The sequence below is a fragment of the Colobus angolensis genome, unplaced genomic scaffold, assembly GCF_000951035.1.
Source record: "Colobus angolensis palliatus isolate OR3802 unplaced genomic scaffold, Cang.pa_1.0 Scaffold5, whole genome shotgun sequence".
NCBI lineage: Eukaryota > Metazoa > Chordata > Mammalia > Primates > Cercopithecidae > Colobus > Colobus angolensis.
This window is the reverse complement of record NW_012118487.1, coordinates 11,971,895-11,996,946: the sequence shown is the minus strand read 5'-3', so window position 1 is coordinate 11,996,946 and position 25,052 is coordinate 11,971,895. Positions and strand designations below refer to the sequence as shown.

The following is a 25,052-nucleotide window of genomic DNA, read 5'->3' as shown; positions in this document are numbered from 1 at the left end:
CAAGCGCCCGCCACCTCGCCCGACTAGTTTTTTGTATTTTTTAGTAGAGACGGGGTTTCACTGTGTTATTTGTGTGTGTTTATTTTTACACCTGAATTTTAGGTTGTTCCTGTCTAGCACTATTAAAATGCCCATTGAAGTTTTATTAGGGTTACACTGAATCTATTCATTAATTTTGAGAGAATTAACATTTTGATAATCCTCAGCAAGAATGAAGAATACCTTTTCCTTTGTTCAAACCTACTTTTACATCTTTGACGAGTGTTTCACAGCCAACTTCGTGTAAGTTTTGAACATTTCTTATAAAGGTCCTTAATTTACTTTTTTGGCTACTATAAATAAAATTTACCTTTACCTTTAAAAATTCTTCTTTAGCAATACAAATGTTCCTGATTTTTACATGTAAATTTTATATCCTACCATGTTGCTGAATTCTATTATTACTTGAATTGGCTTAATCATTGGTCCTAACATTTTTCAAATACATCACCCTGTTATTTGGAAATAGAAGGAGTTTTATTTCTTGTTTGCCAATTATCATGTTTTCTGTTTAGAACCATGGTTTAAGCAGAGATTCGGAGAAAAGGAGGAGAATGAGAAGCAGAGACCATCTTAGCCTCCTTTGTTCTTGACTTTAGTGGGTGTGTCTCATTGTATAATATTCTGGATTTAGAGTTGTGACTTTTTTTACACTCACACACACACATATCACACATCTCTTTCTATTTTCCCAAAAGTTTATTGGGAAGCAGCATTTTTACTAACATAATTTCTAGATTGAAATAAAAATGGTCATTAAAAGTGTATGCGTGTGTGTGTGTGTGTGTGTGTGTGTGTGTGTTTCTGTTTCAGGTCTTATGGAATGGGGTCTCGTCCCTCCTTTCAACTTAGAAATCTGCTTTCTTTTTGTCTCACCCACATATTCCAATGTTCCAAGATACTGCTTATGCTCACGTGATTTCTTCCCCTTGCAAAAAGCAGGAAATCAGATGTGCCTTCAGTGAAACTACACAGGCATGCTCAGTTTGTTCATGCATTTCCAAAAGTTTCTAACATTTTATTTCTTACAAAAAGTTGTCACAGCCAGCAATTATTGCAAGAGTAAAAATGAACCTTGATTACTGTGGTCAGCTATAAAAAAACCCTGCTTCATACATTTATGTAGATTGGTGCAAAAGTAGTTGCAGTTTTAACCATTACTTTCAATGGCAAAACCGCAAAAACTTTGCACCAAGCAAATACTTCCTAATCCCAGACACCTATGACTATTACTTAATATGGCAAAAGAGTGAATATTAACTTTCATGGCATAAATTGTGATTGAAAATCTTGAGAGAAGTTTATCCTGGATTATTCAGGTGGGTCCTCAATGCAAGCTCATGTTTCCTTATGAGATACAAGGAGGGGGTTCGGAGAGACACAAAGAAGAAAAGAAGGTACTGTGAAGACGGAGGCAGAGATTAGAGTGCCGTGGCCTCAAGCCAAGGAAGGCTCACAACCACCAGAGCCAGGAACAAGCAAGGAATAGAATTTCCCCTACCAATCTCTGGAAAGAGGTCACCCCTGCTGACGACTTGACTTCAGGTGTCTGCCTCCCCCAACTATAAGAGAATACATTTCTGCTGTTTTAAGTCAACAGTTTGTGACAATATGGTATGGCAGTCACAGTGAACTAATAGAGTTAACTAATTATTATATCTTTTTGCTCTGTTTGTAAAGACTACTTGAAACAAATTCTGACATTGTCTAACGCTCTTGTATGTTACAAGCCATTTATTAGAACACAGTGGTTTGATGCACACAAGCTGCTAGAGTATGCAATATTTCTTTAGAGCTGGAAAATGGCAATTTTAAAAAGTAAGAAATGGCTGCTTCTTCCTAAGCACTGAAAACCAAACATTCCTGAGTAAAAATGAGTAGCTTCTCCAGTCTGGGGTATAGATATATTGAAGTTGATGGTTCCAGTTGCTTCTCTACCAGACTTCAGAACAGAGTATCTGCAATTTTGCAGGCTATATTGAAGCTACTTTAGAATGTTTAGGGTTGTGATAAAGAAAAGTCATGTTTCATTATTTTTTATTGCAGTAAATAACACATAATATGGGATTCACTCTCTTAGCATATTTTTAAGTGTACAATACAGTATTGTCAAGTATAAGCACAATATTGTATAGCAGATCATTCAAATGTTTCCATTTTACATGACTGAAACTCCATACTCATTGAACAGCCACTCCCCATTTCCCCCAGGCCACAGCCCTGACAACCACCATTCTAACTTCTGCTTCTATAAGTTTGACCATTTTAGATAGTTCATATAAATAAAATTGTGCAGCACTATCCTTCTGTGACTGACTTATTTTTACTTAGTTAATGTCCTTGAACTTCTTCCATCTTGTATCATAATGACAGGATTTCCTCCTTTTTTTGTGGTGAAATAACCTTCCATTTTATGTAAACACTGCATTTTCTTTATGCATTCACCTATCCGTGCACATTTAGGCTCTTTCCACATCTTGATCACTATGAATTATGTTGCAGTAAACTTGAGAGCATATGTATCTCTTCAAGATCCTGATGTGAACTCCTTTGTATTAATACCAGGAAGTGGGATTGCTGGATCACATAGTGTTGCTGATTTTAATTTTCCAAGAAACTGCCAAACTTTTCCATAGTGGTTGCACAATTTTACATTCTTAGCATCAGTACACACTAGGGTTCCAATTTATTCCCCTACTCACCCACACTTGTTATTTTCTGTCATTTTGTTGTTTGTAATGGCTATTCTAATAAGTGTGAGGTGACAGCTCATTATGGTTTTGATTTGCATTTCTCCAGATGGTTAGTGATTTGGAACATCTTTTCATATACCTGTTGGCCAACTGTAAGTCTTCTCTGGATAAATACCTATTCAAGTCCTCCTTTGCCTATTTTTTAATCAGGCATTTTTGGTTTTGTTTTGTTGCTGTTGAGTTGTAGGAGTTACTTATATATTTTGGATATTAATTCTTTACCAGATATGCAGTTTGTAAATATTTTATCTCATTCTGTAGGCTGCCCTTTCACTCGTTGACTGTTTCCTTTTCTGCACAGAAGCTTTTTAGCTAGATCTAGTAACACTTGTCTATTATTTTTGCTTTTGTGACCTATGGCTTTTGTGTCATATCCAAGAAATCATCACCAAGATCAAAGGTATGAACTTTTCTCCTATGTTTTCTTCTAGCAGTTTTATAATTTCAGGTCTTACATTTAAAGTTTAATTCATTTTGAGTTTATTTTTGTGTATAGTGTAAGATAAGCATTGAATTTCATCATATTGCATGTGGATATCCTGTTTTTCCAGCATCTTTTAGTGAAGAGACTACCTATTTGTCATTGTGTCTTCTTGGTGAAAATTGGGTGATGGTATATGCTTGAGATTATTTCTGGGTTGTCTACAGTGCTACAGTGGTTTATATGTCTGTCTTTATGTCAATACCAGACTCTACTGTTCAACAGCACAGTAGAGTGACTGTACTTAACAATAATTTACATATATTTCAAGATAGCTAGAAAAGAATATTTGAAATATCTCCAGAACAAAGAAATGATAAAAATGTGAGGCTACGGGTATCCTAATTATGCTGATTAGATCATTATACCTTGTAAGCCTATATCAAAATATCACATACACCCACAAATACGTATAATTATGTACCAATACATACATACATACATATCAGACTGTTTGTTTTTGTTGTTTTCTGTTTTTTGTTTGTTGGTTTGTTTTTTAGAGACAGGGTCTCACTCTGTCACCTAGGCTGAAGTGTAGTGGTGCGATCATAGCTCACCACAGCCTCAAACTTCTGGGCTCAAGAGATCTTCCTGTTTCAGCCTCCTGAGTAGCTTGGACTACAGGCATGCACCACCATACCTAGCTAATTATTTTACTTTTTTTGTAGAGTTAGGGTCTCACTATGTTGCCCAGGCTGGTTTCAAACTCCTGACCTCAAGTGATCTCTTCAGCCCTGGCCTCTGAATATGCTGGGATTACAGGCATGAGTCACAATGCCTGGCCAAGATTGCTTTGATTATTGTCGATTTATAATGTTTTGCAGTGAAGAAGTATGAAGTTTCACTTTTATTCTTCTTTCTCAAGATTGTTTTGACTATTTGGAGTCCTTGGTGATTCCATATGAAGTTTAGGATTTACTCTATTTCTACAAAATATGCCATTGTGATTTTGATAAATATAGCATTAATCCACAAATGGCCTTGGTTAATAAGAACATTTTAACAAAATTAAGTTTTTCAATGCATAATATGGGATGTATTTCCATCTCATTGTGTCTTCTTTAATTTCCTTCAAGCATGTTTTATAATTTACAGTGTACAAGCCTTTTCCCTCTTGGTTAAGTTTATTTCTAGTTTTTTTTTTTGTTTTTTGTTTTTTTTGGAAGCTATTGTAAATGGAGTTGTAGAAATATAAGTTCAACCCTCTTAAATTTTTTAAGCCTTGTTTTATGAGCTGACATGATATTTCCTGGTGAATGTTCCAGCTCCACTTGGAAAGAATATGTACTGTACTCCATTGGGTGGCATGTTCTGTACATGCTGTTATGCCATTGTTCTATGGTGTAATTTAAGTCTCTGTTTCCTGTCTGGATATTCTATCCGTTCTTGAAAGTGAAGTATTGAAATCTCCTACTATGATTATGTCACTGTTAATTTCTCCCTTTGGATCTGTCAGTGTTTGCAGAACAATGTTTGTGAAACTTCTCCCAATTTCACTGAGATGTTCTCAGAAATCGCCATGTATCTACACTAGGCTAGTTCTGTCACTGCTTAGAATGAGATGAGACAAAAATCAGTCCCTCAAACAAGCCTCCAAAAAACCGGAGCACTGGGTGTGTGCTCAGCCCTTCTGGTCTCTTTTTCTCTCAGTGCTGAGGTGAGCTAGCTTGGAAGAGGGGCTGATGTGGGATAAGAAAGATTGCTCTTGTCCCCTGTTTCAACATAGCTATTATAGGCTTTCTGCTCCCCTGGAGTACTGCAAACTCTTAAGGGGATTCTGGAAATCTCATAAAGGTATTGGTCTGTAAATTGTTGCTGAATTGATGTTTTATCGGGGACAAGGGCTGGGACATACCAGTCCACCCACTTGCTGACATCATTTATCTCAAATTCATGTTTCATTCAATTAAAACATATGACACTTCAAGGGGTGGCATCTACGCTAGGAGTATAATTGTAAATTATTGGTGGCAATCATAGCAAACATAAACCTTTTCATTGTACCTTTTCGAACTTTAACTCAAACACTCTGTAAAAATACCTGGCAGGAAATGCTGCAATAAATTAGCCTAAGTTATGTGTTAATTTCCTATGACTGTTTCATCAAATTACCACAGACTTCGTGACTTTTAAAAAAAGACACTTTCTTATGTTCTGGAAGTCAGAAGTTTGAAATCAGTTTCATTGGGCAGACATCAAGGTATTAGCAGAGCCCTGCTCCCTCTAAACACTCGGAGAAACTTCCCTTGCTCTTTCTAACTTTCAGAGTACTGCATTCTGGGCTTTCCTTGGCTCGTGGCCCCTTCTCCTTCTTCAAAGCCAGCAGGTAGCATCTTGTTTTAGGAGTAACATTGCCTTCTTCTCTGGTCAAATGGCTCTCTGTTCTCCTCTCATGAGGACACTTGTGTTGGGATTTGGGGCCCATGCAGATAATCCATGAAGAACTGCTCACCTCAGGATCCTGAATGTAATCACGACTTCAAAGTCTGTTTTGCCATAGAAGGTAACATATGATGTTACCGGAATTATAATATTGGGAGCCATTATCAGCCTGTCACAAGCTATAGGCGTCATTGAAGCTTAATGTTAATTTCTTGACATTCAAATATTCTTAGGTAAACTTTTCCTTCAAACATGTGATAATGGACATTTGCTAATGTTACATTCCAAAATCCATTTCAAAATTTTAAATCATCGAACATTTAAATTATAATAAACCTGACATATCTTACTGACTTAATTCTCTTCTTTGTCACAGAAGTATCCTTTTATCAACATGCAATATATAAAGTTAATAGAACACATAACTTCAAATATTAAATTAGGAAAATTAAACTCTTACTTATCTAGGTAAGGATGAGTTTTTGTCAGTGATATATCAGAAGATGCAAAAATAACCCTCTGACAAAGAAATCATTGATTATGAAGTCACAGAAGGATCAAATAGAGAAGTAGTGAAGAAATTTTACATTCACTACTTTTGCCTTTCAAGACAACCATCCGTATTATCCTACTTCTTAAGGGACTAATTCACATACTTTACTTTCTTCCTAAATGCAGACTTTCAGACTTTGTTACACAACTGTTTTACTAATTGTAAAAGCAATAGATAAGCATTGTAATTTTTTTAAAAAAGCATACCAGAAAAATGCAGATTATTCACTGTTTATACCACCAGTTTTTATTTTAATTAATTCCACAAAGCTATGCTTACTATATACCACTTTGAAAACTTCCTTTTAAATCAATATATTATGAACATTTTAAACTATTATATACCTTTTAAACAATGTTTAGGATATGACACATTCTGTCATTTCAAGGTATCATGATCTATTTTACCAACTGTCTACTTTTGTTCAGTGATAGGAAGAATAAAGGGCCCCAATGATGTTCACATTCTAATCTCCATAACCTGTAAATATATCATCTCATATGCCAAAAAGAATTTGGAGATGTGATTAAATTAATGATATTGAGGTGGGGAGATTACCCTGGATTATCTGGGTAACCCCATTGTAACCACAAGGATCCTTAAAAGTAAAAGATAGAGGCAAGAGAGGCAGGGTCAAATTCAGAGTGAGATTTGAAGATGCCACACTGCTGGCTTTGAAGATGGATGGGGACCATGAGCCAAGGGATGCAGGTGGCCTCTGGAATCCAGGACAAGCAAGAGTACAGTTTCTCCCTGAGAGCCTCCAGATGGAGTACAGTTCTGCCAACACCTTGATTTTAGCTCATTTCAATTAGCCCAGTAAGACCCATTTCATACTTGTGACCTCCAGGACTCTAAGGTAATACATTTTGTTTTAAGTAACCATGTTTGTGGTGATTCTTTTTTGCAGCAGCAATGGTAAGCTAGAAATTGTTATTGAAAACAGCATGGCAACAACGATAATATTATGTAATATTTGTTCACAGTCTACATTTCTTCCCTGGGATAAATTCCTAGAAAAAAATTAATGTACATATGGTCAAAATGGTGTCCAGAAAGTGTGTGCCAAAATAAAGACGCATTAATAAAAAGCAAAGGTCCTACTCTCTCTTTGTTCCCTAATGCTAGGTATTATAATTTAATTTTCCTCATAAATTGATAGGTTATAAATAATGGTATCATTTAAAATTACTTTTCTGAGTTTACTAGTGAGGATGAAAATATGCTTATAAGCTATTAATCTTTTGTAGTTTTTAGTATACCTGTTTTTATATTTTTCCTGTTTTTAGTGAGATATTTTGCTGTAGATGTAACAATTCTTCATTTATAACATGAGCTCTTTTCATGTAAGTAGTAAATGTTTTTATCAGTTTTTTTAATACATTTTAATGTTTTTATAACACTTCAATGAACACAATTTTAATTTATAATATGTCAAATACATAAATATTTTCTTTTGTGATTTATTATATTGCTTGTATTCTTCTTACCCCATGGTAAACAAAACCCTAATTTATATTTTTGTCTAGCTTTTACAAATTAGCTTACTATTAAATTCTAATTTTTAATGCACCTGAAAAATTTTGGTAAAATATAAGGTAGCAACATAGTTTCATATGTATTTATGAGTACTTACATGGATTTAGGTCTCTTTTTGCCTTTGTATTCTGTTCCATTTTATATGTTTTTGTATGTCTGTGCCAATACCTTACAGTATGATATTAATTACTGCAACATCTCAATTCCCTCTGTTTGGTTAGCTTGATGCAACCTATAACTCTGCTAAAGTACTAACTCCACCATTCTCTATTTGTATCTGTTTAGTCTGATGTGGATGGAACTTTGCTCACATACCTTTCATATTTCAGGGCTTGAAGACAAGGAATCTGTCTTGCTCTACTATGCTTTCCTAAAGATGGGCACAGTGAGTGGCATATAGTATCACCTAATTTTTTTTTTCTGAATGAGTACATTCATTAAAAGATTAATCAGACATAAGATTCACCTAAATATATATATACACACACACACATATACACAGACATATTATATATATATATATTTGGAAACAGGAGTATTAAAGAAGTATAATAAATACAAAGACTTTAAAATATATTTTCATACTTGAAATTCATAATAGCTCAACTTGCGAAATAGGAACTATTACTAAGACAGCTATTCTCGAATTAACAAGACTAAGTGAATTATAGATTGTAAGCATTTCAGAACTGTAAGTTCATTACCATCCTTGCCTAAACACCTTAATTGATAGGAAAATCACTCCATTTCAGGGTAGTCTGTGTATTCTTTTTTGAAAAGACTTTTGGAAAGTTCTTTATATGAAGCCAAAGAAAATATTTCTCTATAAACTGAAACACTTTGGCTTACGTCTTTTTCTCTTTGAACCATAAAGAAAAAAGCGAGTTTTCTTCTACCTGATAACTCTTCAAATATTATTTGAATGAAACTATCACGTTCTTATTTATAGATATGTTTCCCTAAAGTTGCTCTGATATGGTTTAGATCTGTGTCCCCACCCAAATCTAATGTTTAATTGTAATCCCCAATGTGAGAGGTGGAGCCTGGTGGGAGGTGGTTGACTCGTAGGGGAAGTTTTTCATGAATGGTTTAGCACTATCCCCTCAGTGCTATTCTTGTGAAAGTGAGTGAGTGAGTGAGTGAGTTATGGTGAGATGTGGTTGTTTAAAGGTGTGCAGCACCTACCTCTACTCTCGCTTGCTCCTGCTCTGGCCATGTAAGATATGCCTGTTTCCCTTTTGCCTTCCACCATAATTGTGAGTTTCCTGAGGCCCCCCCTAGAAGCCAAGCAGATGCCAGCATCATGCTTTATGTACAGCCTGCAAAACTGTGAGCCAATTAAACCTGTTTTTTTTCTAAATTACCCCATTTCAACGATTTCTTTATAGCAGTGTGAGAATGGACTAATACAGAAAACCGGTACCAAGCAGTGGGAAATTGCTATAAAGATACCTGAAAATGTGGAAACCTCTTTGGAACTGGGTAATGGGCAGAGCCTGGAACAGTTTGGAGTGCTCAGAAGAAGACAGGAAGATGAGGGAAAGTTTGGAACTTTCTAGACACCTGCTAAATTGTTGTGACCAAAATGCTGATAGTGATATGGACAGTGAAGTTTAGCCTGAGGAGCTCTCAGATGGAAATGAGGAACTTACTGGGAACCGGAGCAAAGGTCACTTTTGTTATGCATTAACAAAGAGGTTGGCCACATTGTGTCCCTGCCCTAAGGATCTGTGGAACTTTGAACTTGAGAATGGTGAATTAAGGTATCTGGTGGAAGAAATTTCTAAGCATCAAAGCATTCAAGATGTGACCCAGCTGTTTCTAACATGCTTATGCTCATATGCATGACCAAAGAAAGGACATAAAAATGGAAATTATATTTAAAGGGGAAGCAGAGCATACAAGTGAAAAAATTTCAGCCTACCCATGTGGTCGAAAAGAAAAGCCCATCTTCAGTGGTGGAATTGAAGCAGGCTGCAGAAATTTATATAAGTTAAAAGAAGCCAAGTGCTGATATCCAAGACAATGGGGAATAGGCCTCAAAGGCATTTCAGAGAACTTTGTGGCAGCCCCTCCCATCACAGGCGTATAAACATAGGAGGAAAGAATGGTTTCAAGGGCCTGACCCAAGGTCGCTGCTACCCTGCACAACCTCAGGACACTGCTTCCTGCACACCAGCTACTTCCACTCCAGCCATGGCTAAAAGGGGCTCAAGTATACAACTCGAGCCACTGCTTCAGAGGGTGCAAACCATAAACCTTGGCAGCTTTCCATGCAGTGTTAAGCCTGCAGGGGAGCAGAGGGCAAGAGTTGAGGTTTGGAAGCCTCTGCCTAGATTTCAGATATATGGAAAAACCTAGATGTCCAGGCATAAGCCTGCTTCAGGGGTGGAACTCTCATAGAGAACCTCTACTAGAGCACTGTGGAGGGGAAATGTGAAGTTGGAGCTCCCACACAGAGTCCCCACTGGGGTACTAGCTAGTAGAGCTGTGAGAAAAGGGCCACCATCCTCCAGATCCCAGAATGGTAGATCCACCAGCAGCTTGTATTTTGTGCCTGGAAAAGCCATAGGCATTCAAAAGCAGCCTATGAGAACAGCCACAGGGACTGAACCCTGAAAAGTCACAGGGGCAGAGCTTCCCAAAGCTTGGGAGCCCCACCTTTGCACCAGTGTGCCCAAGATATGAGACACAAAGTCAAAGGAAATTATGATGGAACTTTAATATATAATCACTGTCCCACTGGATTTTGGACTTGCATGGGGGCTTGTATCCCCTTTCTTTCAGCTTTTCTCCCTTTTGAAATTGGAGTATTTACCCAATGCCTGTACCTCAATTGTATCTTGGGAGTAACTAACTTGTTTTTTATTTTACAGGCTCATAGGTGAAAGGAACTTGCCTCATCTCAGATGAGACTTTGGACTTTGGATTTTTGAATTAATACTGGAATGAATTAAGAATTTGGGGGAATTTGGGGAAAGCATAATTGTATTTGGCAATTTGAGAAGGACAAGAGATTTGGGAAAGGTCTGGGGCAGAATGATATGATTTGGATCTGGTCCCCACTAAAATCTCATGTTCAATTATAATCCCCATTGTGGGGACTGGTGGGAGGTGATTAGATCATAGGGGTGGTTTCTCACAAATGGTTTACCACCATCTCCTCAGTGCTGTTCTGATGATAGTGAGTTTAGGGTGTGTTCAGGAACAAACAGACTTAAGGCAGCATGATAGTAGGTATGAAAACTCTGAGTCGGTTTCAGAGTAGATGTCATCATTATCATAACCACTATCACCCCTACCATCACCATCATAATAATAAACACTTGTGTAGTGCTTACTCTGTGCCAGTCACGTTATAATTGTTTTGAAATATCAACTAATTTTATTGTCATACAACTCTAGAATGCAGGCAGCATTAATACGTCCCTTTTACTGATGAGTTACTGAGGCAAAAAGGTTAAGTAACTTTTCCAAGGTAAGAAAGCTAGAAAGGAGCAGAGACAATATGGAACAAACTTGGGGAGTTTGGCTCCAGAATCTTATCCACCACTCCATCTTGTCTGTCTAAATTCCTCACGGTTCAAGTATTGGGTTTATTCTTGTTGTTATTTCATAATCTGGTATTTTGAGGTTTTTTTAAAACACCCATTCGAGAAGTACTAACCTGGCTGAAATATTGCCTAATGAAATGCATACTATTTGATTATTAATTCAAAAGTCAGGAATTCAGTATGGTTTTCTAACATGAGTTCCAGTTATGACTTACATTATGTCTGACTCCCCAAGACTAAACAATAAACATACGTCAATACAAATATGGCAGATCTTCAGCCATTGTTGTGAGTAGAAGACTTCAGCAATTTGATTTACTTGTCAACAACCTAGTTCAGTACGGGCAGTTTGCACAGTACTGTGATTCATGTTAGTCTATGAAACCTTGTTTCATATTTCTTTTTTTTTTTTTTTTTTTTTTAAATGGAGTCTTGCTCTGTCACCCAGGCTGGAGTGCAGTGGCCGGATCTCAGCTCACTGCAAGCTCTGTCTCCCGGGTTTACGCCATTCTCCTGCCTCAGCCTCCCGAGTAGCTGGGACTACAGGCGCCCGCCACTTCGCCCGGCTAGTTTTTTGTATTTTTTTAGTAGAGACGGGGTTTCACCGTGTTAGCCAGGATGGTCTCGATCTCCTGACCTCGTGATCCGCCGGTCTCGGCCTCCCAAAGTGCTGGGATTACAGGCTTGAGCCACCGCGCCCAGCCCATATTTCATGTTGCTATTAATTCACAGTTTTCCCTTCTCACACTCATCCATTAAGCTGCTAATAACTGTTTCCTACTTCATTAAACTCCAAGGAGTAAACGTAAACTACAAGCAAACTTAGAAATGTAAACCCACACGAAGTTAGTTGAGAGCAAAACCTATATATCTACTTTATCTGAGCTTACTGATTGATTTTATTTTCGGTAAATAGGAACTATTTTATATGTGCATGCAATATTTAAAAATTCACTAGGTAGTGAACTCAGTTTTTGATGTATTAACTTGAAATTACAATTAAAAAAATCAATAAAATTTTGAAAATAAAGTATTCATTCTGACAAACAACCCAAATACAGTCTTTATCTTATAACTAATAGGAAAGCATGCTTATGAGTAAGACTGTTCTTTGCCCAGTCCTTAGGAGAGCTATTCAAAAAGCCAAGTCACTTAGCAAAATTAGTGGTTTGGATTTCTGTGTGATATCTAATTTTCTAACCATCTCCATATTTTATTGTCCCATATGAATCTGCTTCACAGGAGCAAAACACCTATCCTACTTCTTTCTTACTTCGTCAAATGACTTAGGAAGCATAGTAATAACATCTTTTCAAAAGGCTCTCAGAAGAAAAAGCCTGAATCACAAGTATCAGAAAAAAATGGCCTCCTCATCACATAGCAGAAAGTGGCAGAGCTGTTCTGAGTACTGAGTAGGCCTAAATGGCAATGCTAAACCAACAAAAGTTGTGATTAGAGTGTAGGAATATCACCTAATGGATAAGAAGTTGCACACTTCTTATCAAAGTAGTTTGGAACTAACAAATGACCTAGATTTGAGAAACTAAGCTGAAAATGAAGGGATTAAAAGCTTCAGGGGAACAAAATAGACAAGAGACAGAGAGGTACTAAAAGTTATATAAATGACTATAAATCAGTTATATAAATGAGTAACAAAGTCTTTGAGAAATACATTCTTCTCTCTCTCTGGAGTTCTCCACATCTCAAATGTAATAGGAAAACAAAGTTTAATGAGTGATATCAGCTAAGAGTTTAGGAGCTCGACTTCAGGCCAGCTCCCACTATCAGGGGCTGATGGCATTTAGAATTATATGTCTACAATATGGATTACATAAGAATGAGAATTATTTGCAAACTCATTTATGGTCAGTATGGTTTGCATTATGGACAGGTGATTAGTGAAATAGAATAGTCACAGGTCATTGTGTTTGCCATTGCCTTTCATGTCTTCTTCTGGACTTGGAAATATTGAGCATGTTGAGATGGGTGTATGTATTTAAGAGAAGGGAGATAATGGAGAGAGAAAAAGAGAGGGAGAGAGAAATTTTGTGGTCCCTGAGATAAAGAAGTGGGTAACTCCTCAAATCCTGAGGACCAGAAGATTCAGGGCTTGGGCAACTGGTTTTATCTTTAAGTTCACACATCCAGTAAACAAGCTTCTTTTCCAAGTATATAATATAGGAGTGATGAATTTAGTTGAACTGAGTATGAGAACTATGGAGAAAAGAAATAGACTGTAAATTACTAAAATTAGGTAAGTTTTTTCTCCGCAATTATGCTGTTACACATTCTTTTCCAAACCTACCTTAGTTGATTTCCAAGAGAGATGTATGGCGTGCAAATGTATTGTTCAGCCTCTTCTACCTTCTGCTTGCTTATTTTACATCTTCTGTTTCGCCTGCACTTTTTCCATTCCTCTGATACCCCATAATGCAGCCCTGCATAGAGTAATATCTACCTCCTCGAAACCTTTATGTAATCTTTAAATTTATCACTTGGCACTAATCGTCCTAAGAGGTTTACAGTACATATTTTCCCTCTGTGTTTTCATGAACTATTTGTTGGCAGGGAGAGAGTCTCAAATACTTTGTTAGCTCCACAGGGCCTGTATAAGGAATTTTAGTAATGTGAAATACGAAGAGAGAGAATTTTGACATTTACATGTAATCCAATCAAAATGGTATTTTTTCCATTCCAAACATGCATTATTGGTTTCATATTTAATATATAATATGACAGAGCAAAGGTAAAAGTATGAAATTAAGCATATAATCTCCAATCTTTCTTCTAAACTCCCCTCACCCCCCACATACACTGCCGTTAGAGCTTTAGTAGCTCTCTACAATATATGAAGGTTTGTTGTTTAAATATCAAATAGCTTAACAGTAATTGCTGATAGATGTACACAAGCATCTCTTGCCATTCATTAGGCTTATGATTTCTTACAAACTTGTAATTCTATAGCTAAATTTAACAATTTGGATGTAGTTTATATAGAGAGAATCTGTAGATGTTAAGGACATCTGTGATGGCTTAAAATAATGCACAGTGAGAACATATTTTGTCCAGGGTAGGCTGAGATAAATCTAGAGAATGTCAGTTTTGTCACATTAAAATATATCCATGCAATCATTTACTTAAGACTCTCTAAAAGCTAACCTGTAATAATCGAAAGTATTTTAATTATATTCTAAATGATGAATATGACTTATAATCTTTAAAGGGTTGATTCATGCTATTTGAAGCTAAGCCATTGACAGCTATTAAATTTTGGTTTTATACATAGGTTTGTATTTAGTTTGATGAAAATTGATAAACTGTCTACTAATGCTTAAAGGATTCAATTTAATGCATAATGTCAATTTTTCAGGACTAATTTGTAAAATAAATTTACTTTGGGAAATATAATATGCAACTTTCAACTTGCTACTAATTCTTCATTCCCATTTGTCAGTGACCTTGGTGAAGCTTTCACCTGATACTACAGAGTTACAGACTATATTGTTATGATAATTTCACTTCTTAATTTAGTAACTAATCAATTCCATTCTTCTAATCCCCATGTATGTGTAGGAGGTAGGGGGCACTGGGTTTTCTCAATCTCAATTTTCTCATTTTATTTCTTATTTTCTTACCAGTCTTTCTTTAGGTTTTAAGTATCAACGGGTTTTAAATAAACAAACATTTCAGCTTTCCTTTTACTAAAAGTTTTGCTATGTACTCTAACCAGAGGTAAATGTCATCCACCCACCCCCTAAAACACAGCATTCTTGCTCTGTTACCTGATAGAAATGTAAAACTCTATTCTCTTTTTTTTTTAATTTTTATTTTTTGAGACAGAGTTTCACTCTGTTGTGAAGGCTGGAGCTGCCTTATGTGCTCAAGCGATTCTTGTGCCTCAGTCTCCCTAATCGCTGTGATTACAGGCATGTGCCACTATGCCCGGGTAATTTTTGCATTTTCAGTAGAGACAGGGTTTCACCATGTTGCTCAGGCTGGTCTCGAACTCCTGGCCTCAAGTGATCTGCCTACCTCCGCCTCCCAAACTGCTGGGATTACAGGCGTTAGCCACCGTGCTCAGCCCACAACTCCATTCTCTTTTCATTTTCAGGGGAAATTAGTAACTTTAATAAATAAATAAAAAATGTTATGGTATTTATAAAAAATACTTTGAAATATACTTTTATGGAAAAGATTTATGAAAATTACTTTGAAAAATACCTTGTTCAAGATAATCTGCCTGTACCTGATGGAATATAAGAAACTTAGCAATATGATACATTCCTGATATTGTAGTTGGAGAAAAGTTGTCTTCTACCTAAAAAGCCGTCTGGGTTGGCCGGGCGCGGTGGCTCACGCCTGTAATCCCAGCACTTTGGGAGGCCGAGGCGGGCGGATCACGAGGTCAGGAGATCGAGAACATCCTGGCTAACACGGTGAAACCCCGTCTCTACTAAAAAAATACAAAAAATTAGCCCGGCGCGGTGGCTGGCGCCTGTAGTCCCAGCTACTCGGGAGGCTGAGGCAGGAGAAAGGCGTGAACCCGGGAGGCGGAGCTTGTAGTGAGCCGAGATCAGGCCACTGCACTCCAGCCTGGGCGACAGAGCGAGACCCCGTCTAAAAAAAAGTTGTCTGGGTTGACCAAGTGTTTTTTCAGAGTAAGATCTTAGGTTATAATTACACCGGGTCAATAGGAATTGCCCTGCATATGTGAGAATTGTGATCAAGCTCTTTTAGATGGAATTATAAGATTAAAAAGCAAAGCTATGCTAACCATCCAGATACCCACTCAGATTTGTAAATCTAAAAGCATCATATTAGTTAAAAAATGTATATACATTAAGAGTGTTTGAGCTTATTTAGAAAGACAAAATAAAGGAACATGAAGAACTTTACAAACACAGGTATCAAACAGCATGAAATAAACACAAGAAGTTATAACAAAAGCTGTAAGGGCCCAGGAGACACGTTTATTATCAGCTGGGATTACACACAAACTGTAATAAATTATTTTCTTTTCATGGGCATAAAAATCACTGAATAAATTATCTCAGTTAGTAACTTATTTAGAAATAAATGTTTCTATAATTCAATCCCGAACCTTTGTTCCCTATATTCTCCAATAAGGAGCTGAAATTTCAACAGCAAACTTTAATTTTCAGACTGTTTAAGTTACTTTTCTAAAAGAGTTATTTTAACATAATCATAATATAGTGATCTTAGGAGTTTTACGTTCTATGAGAGAAAAGTATAATTGGTGTTTGAAAAAAATGTTGCTCGATTTCTTATGATTTACTCTTTTACAGAAGACTACAAGAACTTTGCACAATATTTACATCATTTCTGTGAGGCAGCAACAGTAAGATACCATACCCAGGGCTGAGTTTATTTCTTTTAAAGGTGGGAGCACCCATGGAGCTTTGGTGATTTTCCTAAAGTTAGTAGCAAGGGCCAGATTTGTACCTGGCACTATTCTAATAGAACAGCCTCTGTTCAAATTAGAAGAGCAAGAAAAGTGCCAGAATTCCACTTAATGGTAACCAAATTTTGAATACAACTGTACATTGAAAGCATTGGTTAAGCCCTGATTAAGTCGGGCTCTGATCCTGTGCTATGTGCCTTCTACTGACGGTAAAGGTAATTATGAATGCTGATTACCCTTCTGAATCATGTATGTCCTAAGAGTGCTGTTTCATATATCTCATCACCTCATTTAACTGTAGGCCCCACTTATTTAACACACAGAAGTGTAAATATATACACTGAAAAATAACAAGAAATACTAGAGTGACTTACATGGTAAAAACATCCAGTGCGTCTCCAGCAGTTCTTGCCATCTCAAAGTAGGTTTGCAGAATGTTGACAGTTCCAGAAAGCGCTTCATGACCACAGCCACAGAACAGGGCAACACCCGCATAGAGCAGGATGGTGGCAATCAGAGAAGCATAGGGAATGCCTCCCAGGCATTTGATACAGCATTCAAAACACCCTGTAGAAGATCACAAAGGGAGAAAGTCATATTTTTGTTAATCTAATTTAAAATTTTGTTTTCAAACTTCGGCACTATGGGAAAGTATATTTGCACTGAAAGTACCAGGTCAAACATATAAATCAAGACCTAGAGTGTGTTGAAGGATACCAAGATCAAATTCCTTCATTATAAACCCATCCTCCACAAATAAGAGAACGTTTCCTGTGACTAATGTCTTCCTCATCTACTGCAAAACCCAGAGAAGCCCTTCCTTCCCAACCCAGATTTTCTATAACAATTCATCTTCACCGTACTTGAATGTGTAGCAATCCATTTTGAATTTATTGCTCTCAAATGTTACATGCTTATGTTTTCATTTCAATGGCATTTATTCTTTTGCACTCCGTGTATCTGTATTTTTCTTTTTTTGTAACAGATTTTTTTATTGATGTGTCATAGTTGTACATGTTTTGGGGATACATGAGATATTTTGATACATGTTTATAATGTATAATTATAGAATTGGGGTAATTGGGATATCCACCACCTAAAATATTTATGTTTTCTTTGTGTCAGGAACATTACGATTCTTCTCTTCTAGCTATTTTGAAATATGCAATAGATTATTTTTAACTGTAATTTCCCTACTGTGCTATTGAATATTAGAATTTATTCTTTTTACATAAGTGTGTTTTTGTTCATTAACCAATTTTTCAGACAGTAAGTTGAAGCCTGTTTGTATATTGTGAAGTCAACTTAGTGAAGTGTTTTTTTCTTTTTTTTTTTCCTTTTTTGAGACAGAGTCTGACTCTTGTTGCCCAGGTTGGAGTGCAGAGGCACAATCTCAGCTCACTGCAATCTCTGCTTCCCAGGTTCAATAGATTCTCCTGCTTCAGCCTCCCAAGTAGCTAGAACTAAGGGCACGCACCTCCATTTCCCACTAATTTTTTTTTTTGTATTTTTAGTAGAGACAGGATTTCACCATGTTGGTCAGGCTGGTCTTGAACTCCTGACCTCAAAACTTACTGAACTTTGACCAGCAAATATTAAAAGTGGCAGAGACTGGAAGAGACAATATCTGAATGCATGTTATGTAGTAAAGGAAATTACTTTTGACTCTTTTGACTTCAGTACTCCTATATGATATTTGAGTAGTGACTCATAATGAAAACCTACTTCTTGCTATCATGCATGGTTTTTAAAAAATGAGAAAGACACTGGCACAGCAAACAAGAACACATTGGACACACCGAAAACTGTGTGGTCTTTGCCAAATTTCTCCTTTTGAGCTTATCATCTTTAAAAATGTGACAAGAGAATTTCTCTCATATGGTTCTCATGAGGATTAAATGAGTTAATATAAAAAAATAGTGCTTGACGTAGAGTAACTACTCACTACAAGTTATCTGTCATTATTAGATGTAATTTATTATTTTTTGGGGGGTAGGGTGGGGGACGGACTCTGTCACCCAGGCTGGACTACAGTGGTGCGATCTTAGTTCACTGCAGCCTCCGCCTCCTGGGTTCAAGCGATTCTCTTGCCTCAGCCTCCTGAGTAACTGGGACACTGAAACACATCACCGGCTAATTTTTGTATTTTTAGTAGAGACGGGGTTTCGCCATGTTGGCCAGGCTGGTCTCAAACCCCTGATCCACCCACCCCAGCCTCCCGACGTGCTGGGTTTACAAGTGTAAGCCCCCACACCCGGTCTAATTTAACTATTATTAATGTGAACTATTACTGTGCTGTCATGTAGTTGTCAGAAATTCTTTGGCCATCGTGGTCACTTTTGCTTTTTGAAGTCTCATCACTTTTACTTATTAAAATACAGCTTTAACCATTTAAACTGAGACATCAGAAAATGATGGTAAATATTCAAAATAAAGGTCACAATTTCCTAGGCTTTTTCCAGATATCTTCTAAGAAATTAACTAGAAATGCTTAAGTGTACATGTTTTGCAAGAGGAAATATTGATGAGGCATTATGTGACAGCCACAACTGATAAAGGAGAATTTAGGTAAGAGGACTGACAGGCTAAGGGTACTTGCAAGGATGACCTAGGTTCCACATGCATCCACCTCTAGCCACCCCACGCCTCAGATACACACACATATCCTCATGCCAAAGATTTCCTCCTTATGAAAATTCTTGAACAAATCTGTCTTTGTAATGCTGAAGCCCCTTAGATAATTAATGACTTTTCCTTTTTCTTCAGAAACAAATGACAAACAGGATTTAAAAATGGATTCTTATTGTGCTTAAGTCATAGGAAGATCCGTGAACACTTTATCTAGAAGGCATAGATGCATATAGCAACATATGAAGCATATGATAATTGCAAAGTTCCTTTGAGAACTAAGTTTATATTGAGAGATTGAGCTAGTCTGCTATTTTTAATGCTGCTCACTGAACTGGCCTTCTTGAGAATTCTAGTCCATCCCATCTGCCCCAGAGGAGGTTAAAAAAAGGAGTCTGAACACCTTCCCATTTCAGTAGCTGTTGTTTGTGCAGGCAAAATTGTTTCTTGAACATTCCTCCCCCAACACACATCACACACACCCACACACACATCCCCCACACGTGCACGCACTCGCGCGTGCACACACACACACACACACACACAATGTGGGGAAGTAGAAAAGGTTAGAACAGCTTGAAACTTCATGTAATAGGAAGAGATTTCACCAGCAGATGGCTAAAACCAATGTGTGTAGTATCTGAATGTCACTGAACACAGTTTTGGGTGGAGATTAACAGGGTGGCAGAAAAATCTTTGAACTATTCTGTCTCTTGTTGTTCCACAATTTCTACCTCACTGATTATTTAAAAATAATAATAAAAACCTTAGTGCCAGCCCAAAGTAGAGCTGTCCCTATTTTTGGCAAGTATACCAGGTAGTCTCATGATTTCAAATCCTGTTCATCTGTGATTTCTGTCCTTCGCTCTTCTCGAAGCGTTTGATGTGGTTGTGGAATATTTCTACTATAGAAAAACAGAAGTATAAAAACCAGATAGATGAACACGTTTCACCAAACTGTTCAAAATAGAATAAGTTCATATATAAAGAGTTCAAACACTGAATGCCTGGGTGGGAACTGCCTTTGCTGGATTCTAGAGCCGAAAGTGAATAACTGAGTAAAGACTAAATCAGAATCAGAATAGCTCAGGAGCGGATAAAGCGGTAAGCTCATGACTGACCACCAAAACCACTTCTGGGAACTTCTGATTAATTTAAATATTAATTCAGGGTCGGTTTCACTTATTTCTCATTGTCTCCACTCTACTTTAAATGGACCAGTTCTAGCCTCCACACTATGCTCTGTAGCTGCAAGGGGGATACTGGAGCTGCTGCATCAGAGCATCAAGTATAACTTCAATTGAGTACTGGCTTTCAAATTTAGAAAGAAAAGCCCAAGATAAATTCTAAAACTAGGTCAACCTAAATTGACAAGCCTGAGATAACGTGCATTTCCAAATGAGTGTAAGGTCTCTTTACTCTATTTAAATGATACTATTTAAATTTCTCAGAATCATATTACCTTTATGGCAAATACAAATTCCTCTAAACGTGCACCACTGTGAAGTTAAGCTAGCGTGTTTTGACTTAAGACTCCAGCCTCCGTGAAACTTCTATTCAAAGGAAGAAATCTTAAGTATTTCATCATACACATATTGCGCTTGTAATGGGCTAGATTCTAACCATCCGCACTCTTCCACAGAGCCTGAGTTGCCTATCCGTTTTTAAAGGAGACTCTCAGAACTCCCATCTGGGGAAGCAGCGCATTATTTCAGTATTCTCTCCAGCTGCCAGGATCCCACGTAGTTGCTGGCAGGGGAGCTTCTTTCCACCCACAGAGAGGAACAGCCTTGGCTGAGCAGCAGAGTTGCCATAGCAACCCTGCCCCTGGGCCCCGGATAGGTTCCCAACAATCACCCTTTAAGGTTGCGGATCCTATGCCCCCAGTACCACGTTTTCACTGAAATGCAAATGAAAACCCACTCTATTAGATGAATATTCGTGAAGGCATAGTAAGTGGAGTGCTGGTGCTGGAGAAGATATTTTTTTCTTGAGAAACTCTCTAGTAAAATGATAAAGATTATTTTGAACAGGAAACATTTTCAATGCTAGATATTATAATAAAAATAGGCCCATTAATTCTCAAATAGAACTGATGGCTCAAATAGGGAATACCGAATTTACATGTTCTAGTCACTACCTATATACACAAAGAGGTATTTCTCATATCCATTTTCTGGTTATACTTTCCAAAATGAAATAACACTGTGCCTTCAGCATTAACATAAAAACAAATATTAAAAGAATTATGAGATGCTTAACACACCCTCTGAAACATTAGCATTTGCCCAAAGATTAGTGAAGTTATAGATGGACTTGTACTAATACAACAATTTCAAAGAAAATAGAAGCTGTTAAGATATGTTATTTTTTAAAAAAGATACTTTTTAAAAAGACATTGATTAATTTATTTCCATTTAAACACTGTGAAATCAAACACATGCCTTTGCTTTTGCTCACGCCACAAACTGCATCAAAACAAATACAGGGAAAAGAACGTAAACCAACAAGAAAAAGACCAGGAGAGATAGACAACAAAGAAGAGAGGCCAACGCAATTGTGGATTCTGGAAAAGTGATTGACAGAAGAGAGGTTGAGAAGTGAGATTTACAATAGACTGACAATTGACTCATTGATAAATTTTTCCTAATATTATTTACCAGACAGCTGATTCCTTTTCTCCTGACCTATGTCATCTTTGTCATTATCAAGTGTCTAGAGAGGTATGGATCTGTTTGATGGCTGTCTATTCTGTCCTATTAGTCTATTTCTCTGTCCCTGTGTCAGAGGTGTTTGAACCAAAGCAACTCCATCTTGAATAAGGGCCGGGTAAAATAAGGCTGAGACCTGCTGGACTGCATATCCAGTGGGTTAGGCATTCTAACCCACAGGATGAGAGAGTAGGTCAGCGCAAAATACAGGTCATAAAGACCTTGCTGATAAAACAGTGTGTAGTAAGAAAGCCTGCTAAAACCCACTAAAACCAAGATGGCAACAAGAGTGACCTCTGGTCATCCTCACAGGTCATTATATGCTAATTATAATGCATCAGCATGCTCTGAGGCATTCCCACCAGTGCTATGACAGTTTACAAATGCCATGGCAGTCATGAGGTTACCCTATATGGTCTAAAAAGGGGAGGAACCATCATTTCCAAGAATTGCTCACCCCTTTCCCCAAAAACTCATGAATTATCCACCCCTTGTTTAGCATATAATCAAGAAGTAACAGTAAGTATCCTTGATAAGGCAGCTCAAGCTTCTGCTCTGTCTATGGAGAGTAACCACTCTCTATCCCTTTACTTTCTTAATAAACTTCCTTTCACTTTACTCTATGGGCTCTCCCCGAATTTCTTCTTGCTCAAGATCCAAGAACCCTCTCTTGGAGTCTGGATGGAGACCCCTTTCCAGTAACAGCTGGGCCAATACCGCACTGCCTTATAGTATGTTTTGATTTGTGGAGGAAATTGCCCCAACCAATTCATTTTCTTCATGAAGGTCATGGCTAGTCATTGTCCTTTTACTTTGCCAATCAATTTTAAAAACAGTTTGTCTGATTATATAAATTAACTCATTGGGATTCTGATTGGTCTTTTTCTATTTGTATAAATTATTTATGTAATTTAGATTTTTTTTTTACCCACAAACTTTAAAATTCTTTCATTGATTGTATGAATTATTTTGAGTTTGTGGATTATTTTAAATTTAGGTTGGTAATCATACCATCTGTGAAAATCTTGAGCTTTATTTCTTTCTTTTCGATATGTGTGCCTTTTAATTTATCTTTTTATTGTCTTATGCTATTGGATAAAATACAGAGAGGAGATTAAAAATAATGTGAAAAGGTATCTTTTGTGATCCTGATATTATAAATAATACTTATGCTTTTACCATTAAGTTTAATGCTTGCTGTTGTTTTATTGGTTAAATATGGTCTCTTGTTTTAAATTATATCACATGCTTCCCACGTGGTAAAATAATTCTTTTTTCTTCTTTTTATCTGACGTTTCAATAAATTTTTCTAATGTAAGTTAAACATGCATTCATGAGAAAAAAAAAAAAAGAACAATGGCACCACTGGGTTTTCAAAAATACATCGCTAAATTTGTCATGCTAACTTTGTTCAATACTTTTGTATTTATCAATTTATCCAAGTTATTGAGCCCTCACCAGGCGTCAGACACTATGCTAACTGCTGAGACTTTAGAAGTAAACAAAATCAGTGAAAATCTCTGCTCTCATTGTAGAGGTGCGAGCAAGATTATAAACAAGATACTGAAGAAATATAGGTGAGATTGTGAAAAGTTCAAAGAAGGAACCCTAAACAAAGAGGTGGGATTAGGGAGTATTGGAATATCAGTTTCAACTTCCGATACAGAGGCTAGGGAAGGCATAACTGTGATGACATTTGTGAAAAGGTCTGGAGGAGGCAAAGGGACCATCCAAGAGGCTATCTGGGAGAAAGTTTCTTTTCTTTTTATTTTTTAATTTTATTTTTTAATTTTATTTATTTATTTATTTATTTTTTTGATATGGAGTTTCACTCTTGTTGCCCAGGCTGGAGTGCAATGGTGTGATCTTGGCTCACTGCAGCGTCTGCCTCCTGGGTTCAAGCGATGCTCCTGCCTCAGCCTCCCTAGTAGCTAGGATTACAGATGCCCGCCACCACACCCAGCTAGTTTTTTGTATTTTCAGTAGACGTGGGGTTTCACTATGTTGGCCAGGCTGGTCTCCAACTTCTGATAGAAGGTTTCAAACAGAGGGAAACTAAATGTCAATGCCTTGAGGCAAGTGTGTGTCTAGAGTATCTGAGGAAAATTTAAGAGACCAGTGGTGGCAAGATAGATTGAGGTAGAGACAAAGGAACACAAGGAGAGGTTGGAATATAATAGGTGAAGTTATAGGGTCATCAATATGTTAATGAATGTCATTGACAACAAATTTTTGCTGTCTTGTTTCGTAATGAAGTTTATACCAGCCTCATAAAGTGATCCCTTTTTCCAATGCCCTGGGAGAGTCTGCATAAAGTTGTAACTACCTGCAGAGTAAATATTTGGTAGAACAACCAGTAAAACCATCCAGTCCACTTGTGTATTTTATGGGAAGAATTTAAACTGCTGATCTAAGTTGCTGATGTTTATAGAGTGATTCAAGTATTCTATTTCTTCTTAAGTCTGTTTGCTAAATTCAATTTCTATAAGCATATATAAACTTCATAAAAGATATAAATTTTCTCATTAAGTTGTATATAACATTTTAAATAATATTTTTAATGCATTCATCATCTGAACATATATCCTTTGGTTTTCTCCAATGATTTTAATTCTTTCTTTTTTATTTCATTCCTTCTTTCCTTCCTCCCTCTTCTCCTCCCTCTCTCCTCCCTTTTGGTTTTTCTTTCCCTCCATCTGTCCCCTTTCTCTCTCTCTCTCTCTCTCTCTCTCTCTCTTTCTGTCTCTCTCTATGTGGGTCTCTCTCTCTTGTTTTCCCTCTTTCTCTCTCTGTCTTTCTTTTCTTCCTTTCTCTCTTCTTAAAGAGCATCAGCCGGGACAACTTATGTTTTATACTTTATGTTTGCTATTAAAACAAACAGGCCTGGCACAGTGACTCAAGCCTGTAATCCCAGAACTTTGGGAGGCGGAGGCGAGTGGATCATGAAGTCAGGCATTTGGGAGCAGCCTGGTCAACATGGTGAAACCCCA

The 25,052-nt window shown here is 37.1% G+C and overlaps 1 protein-coding gene across 6 annotated transcripts in view; it reads right to left on the bottom strand.

The window, feature by feature from the left end:
- Positions 1–25,052, bottom strand: part of GPM6A (glycoprotein M6A) — a 370,267-nt gene that overhangs the window by 49,969 nt on the left and 295,246 nt on the right. For 5 of the 6 annotated variants that reach the window (XM_011959588.1, XM_011959585.1, XM_011959586.1 and 2 more), the window contains one exon: positions 17,098–17,290. The exons of the other annotated variant lie outside the window; for it this stretch is intronic. In XM_011959588.1, coding sequence (XP_011814978.1) covers positions 17,098–17,290 — 193 coding nt within the window. The remainder of the gene's footprint in view (positions 1–17,097; positions 17,291–25,052) is intronic. 6 annotated transcript variants of the gene reach the window in all.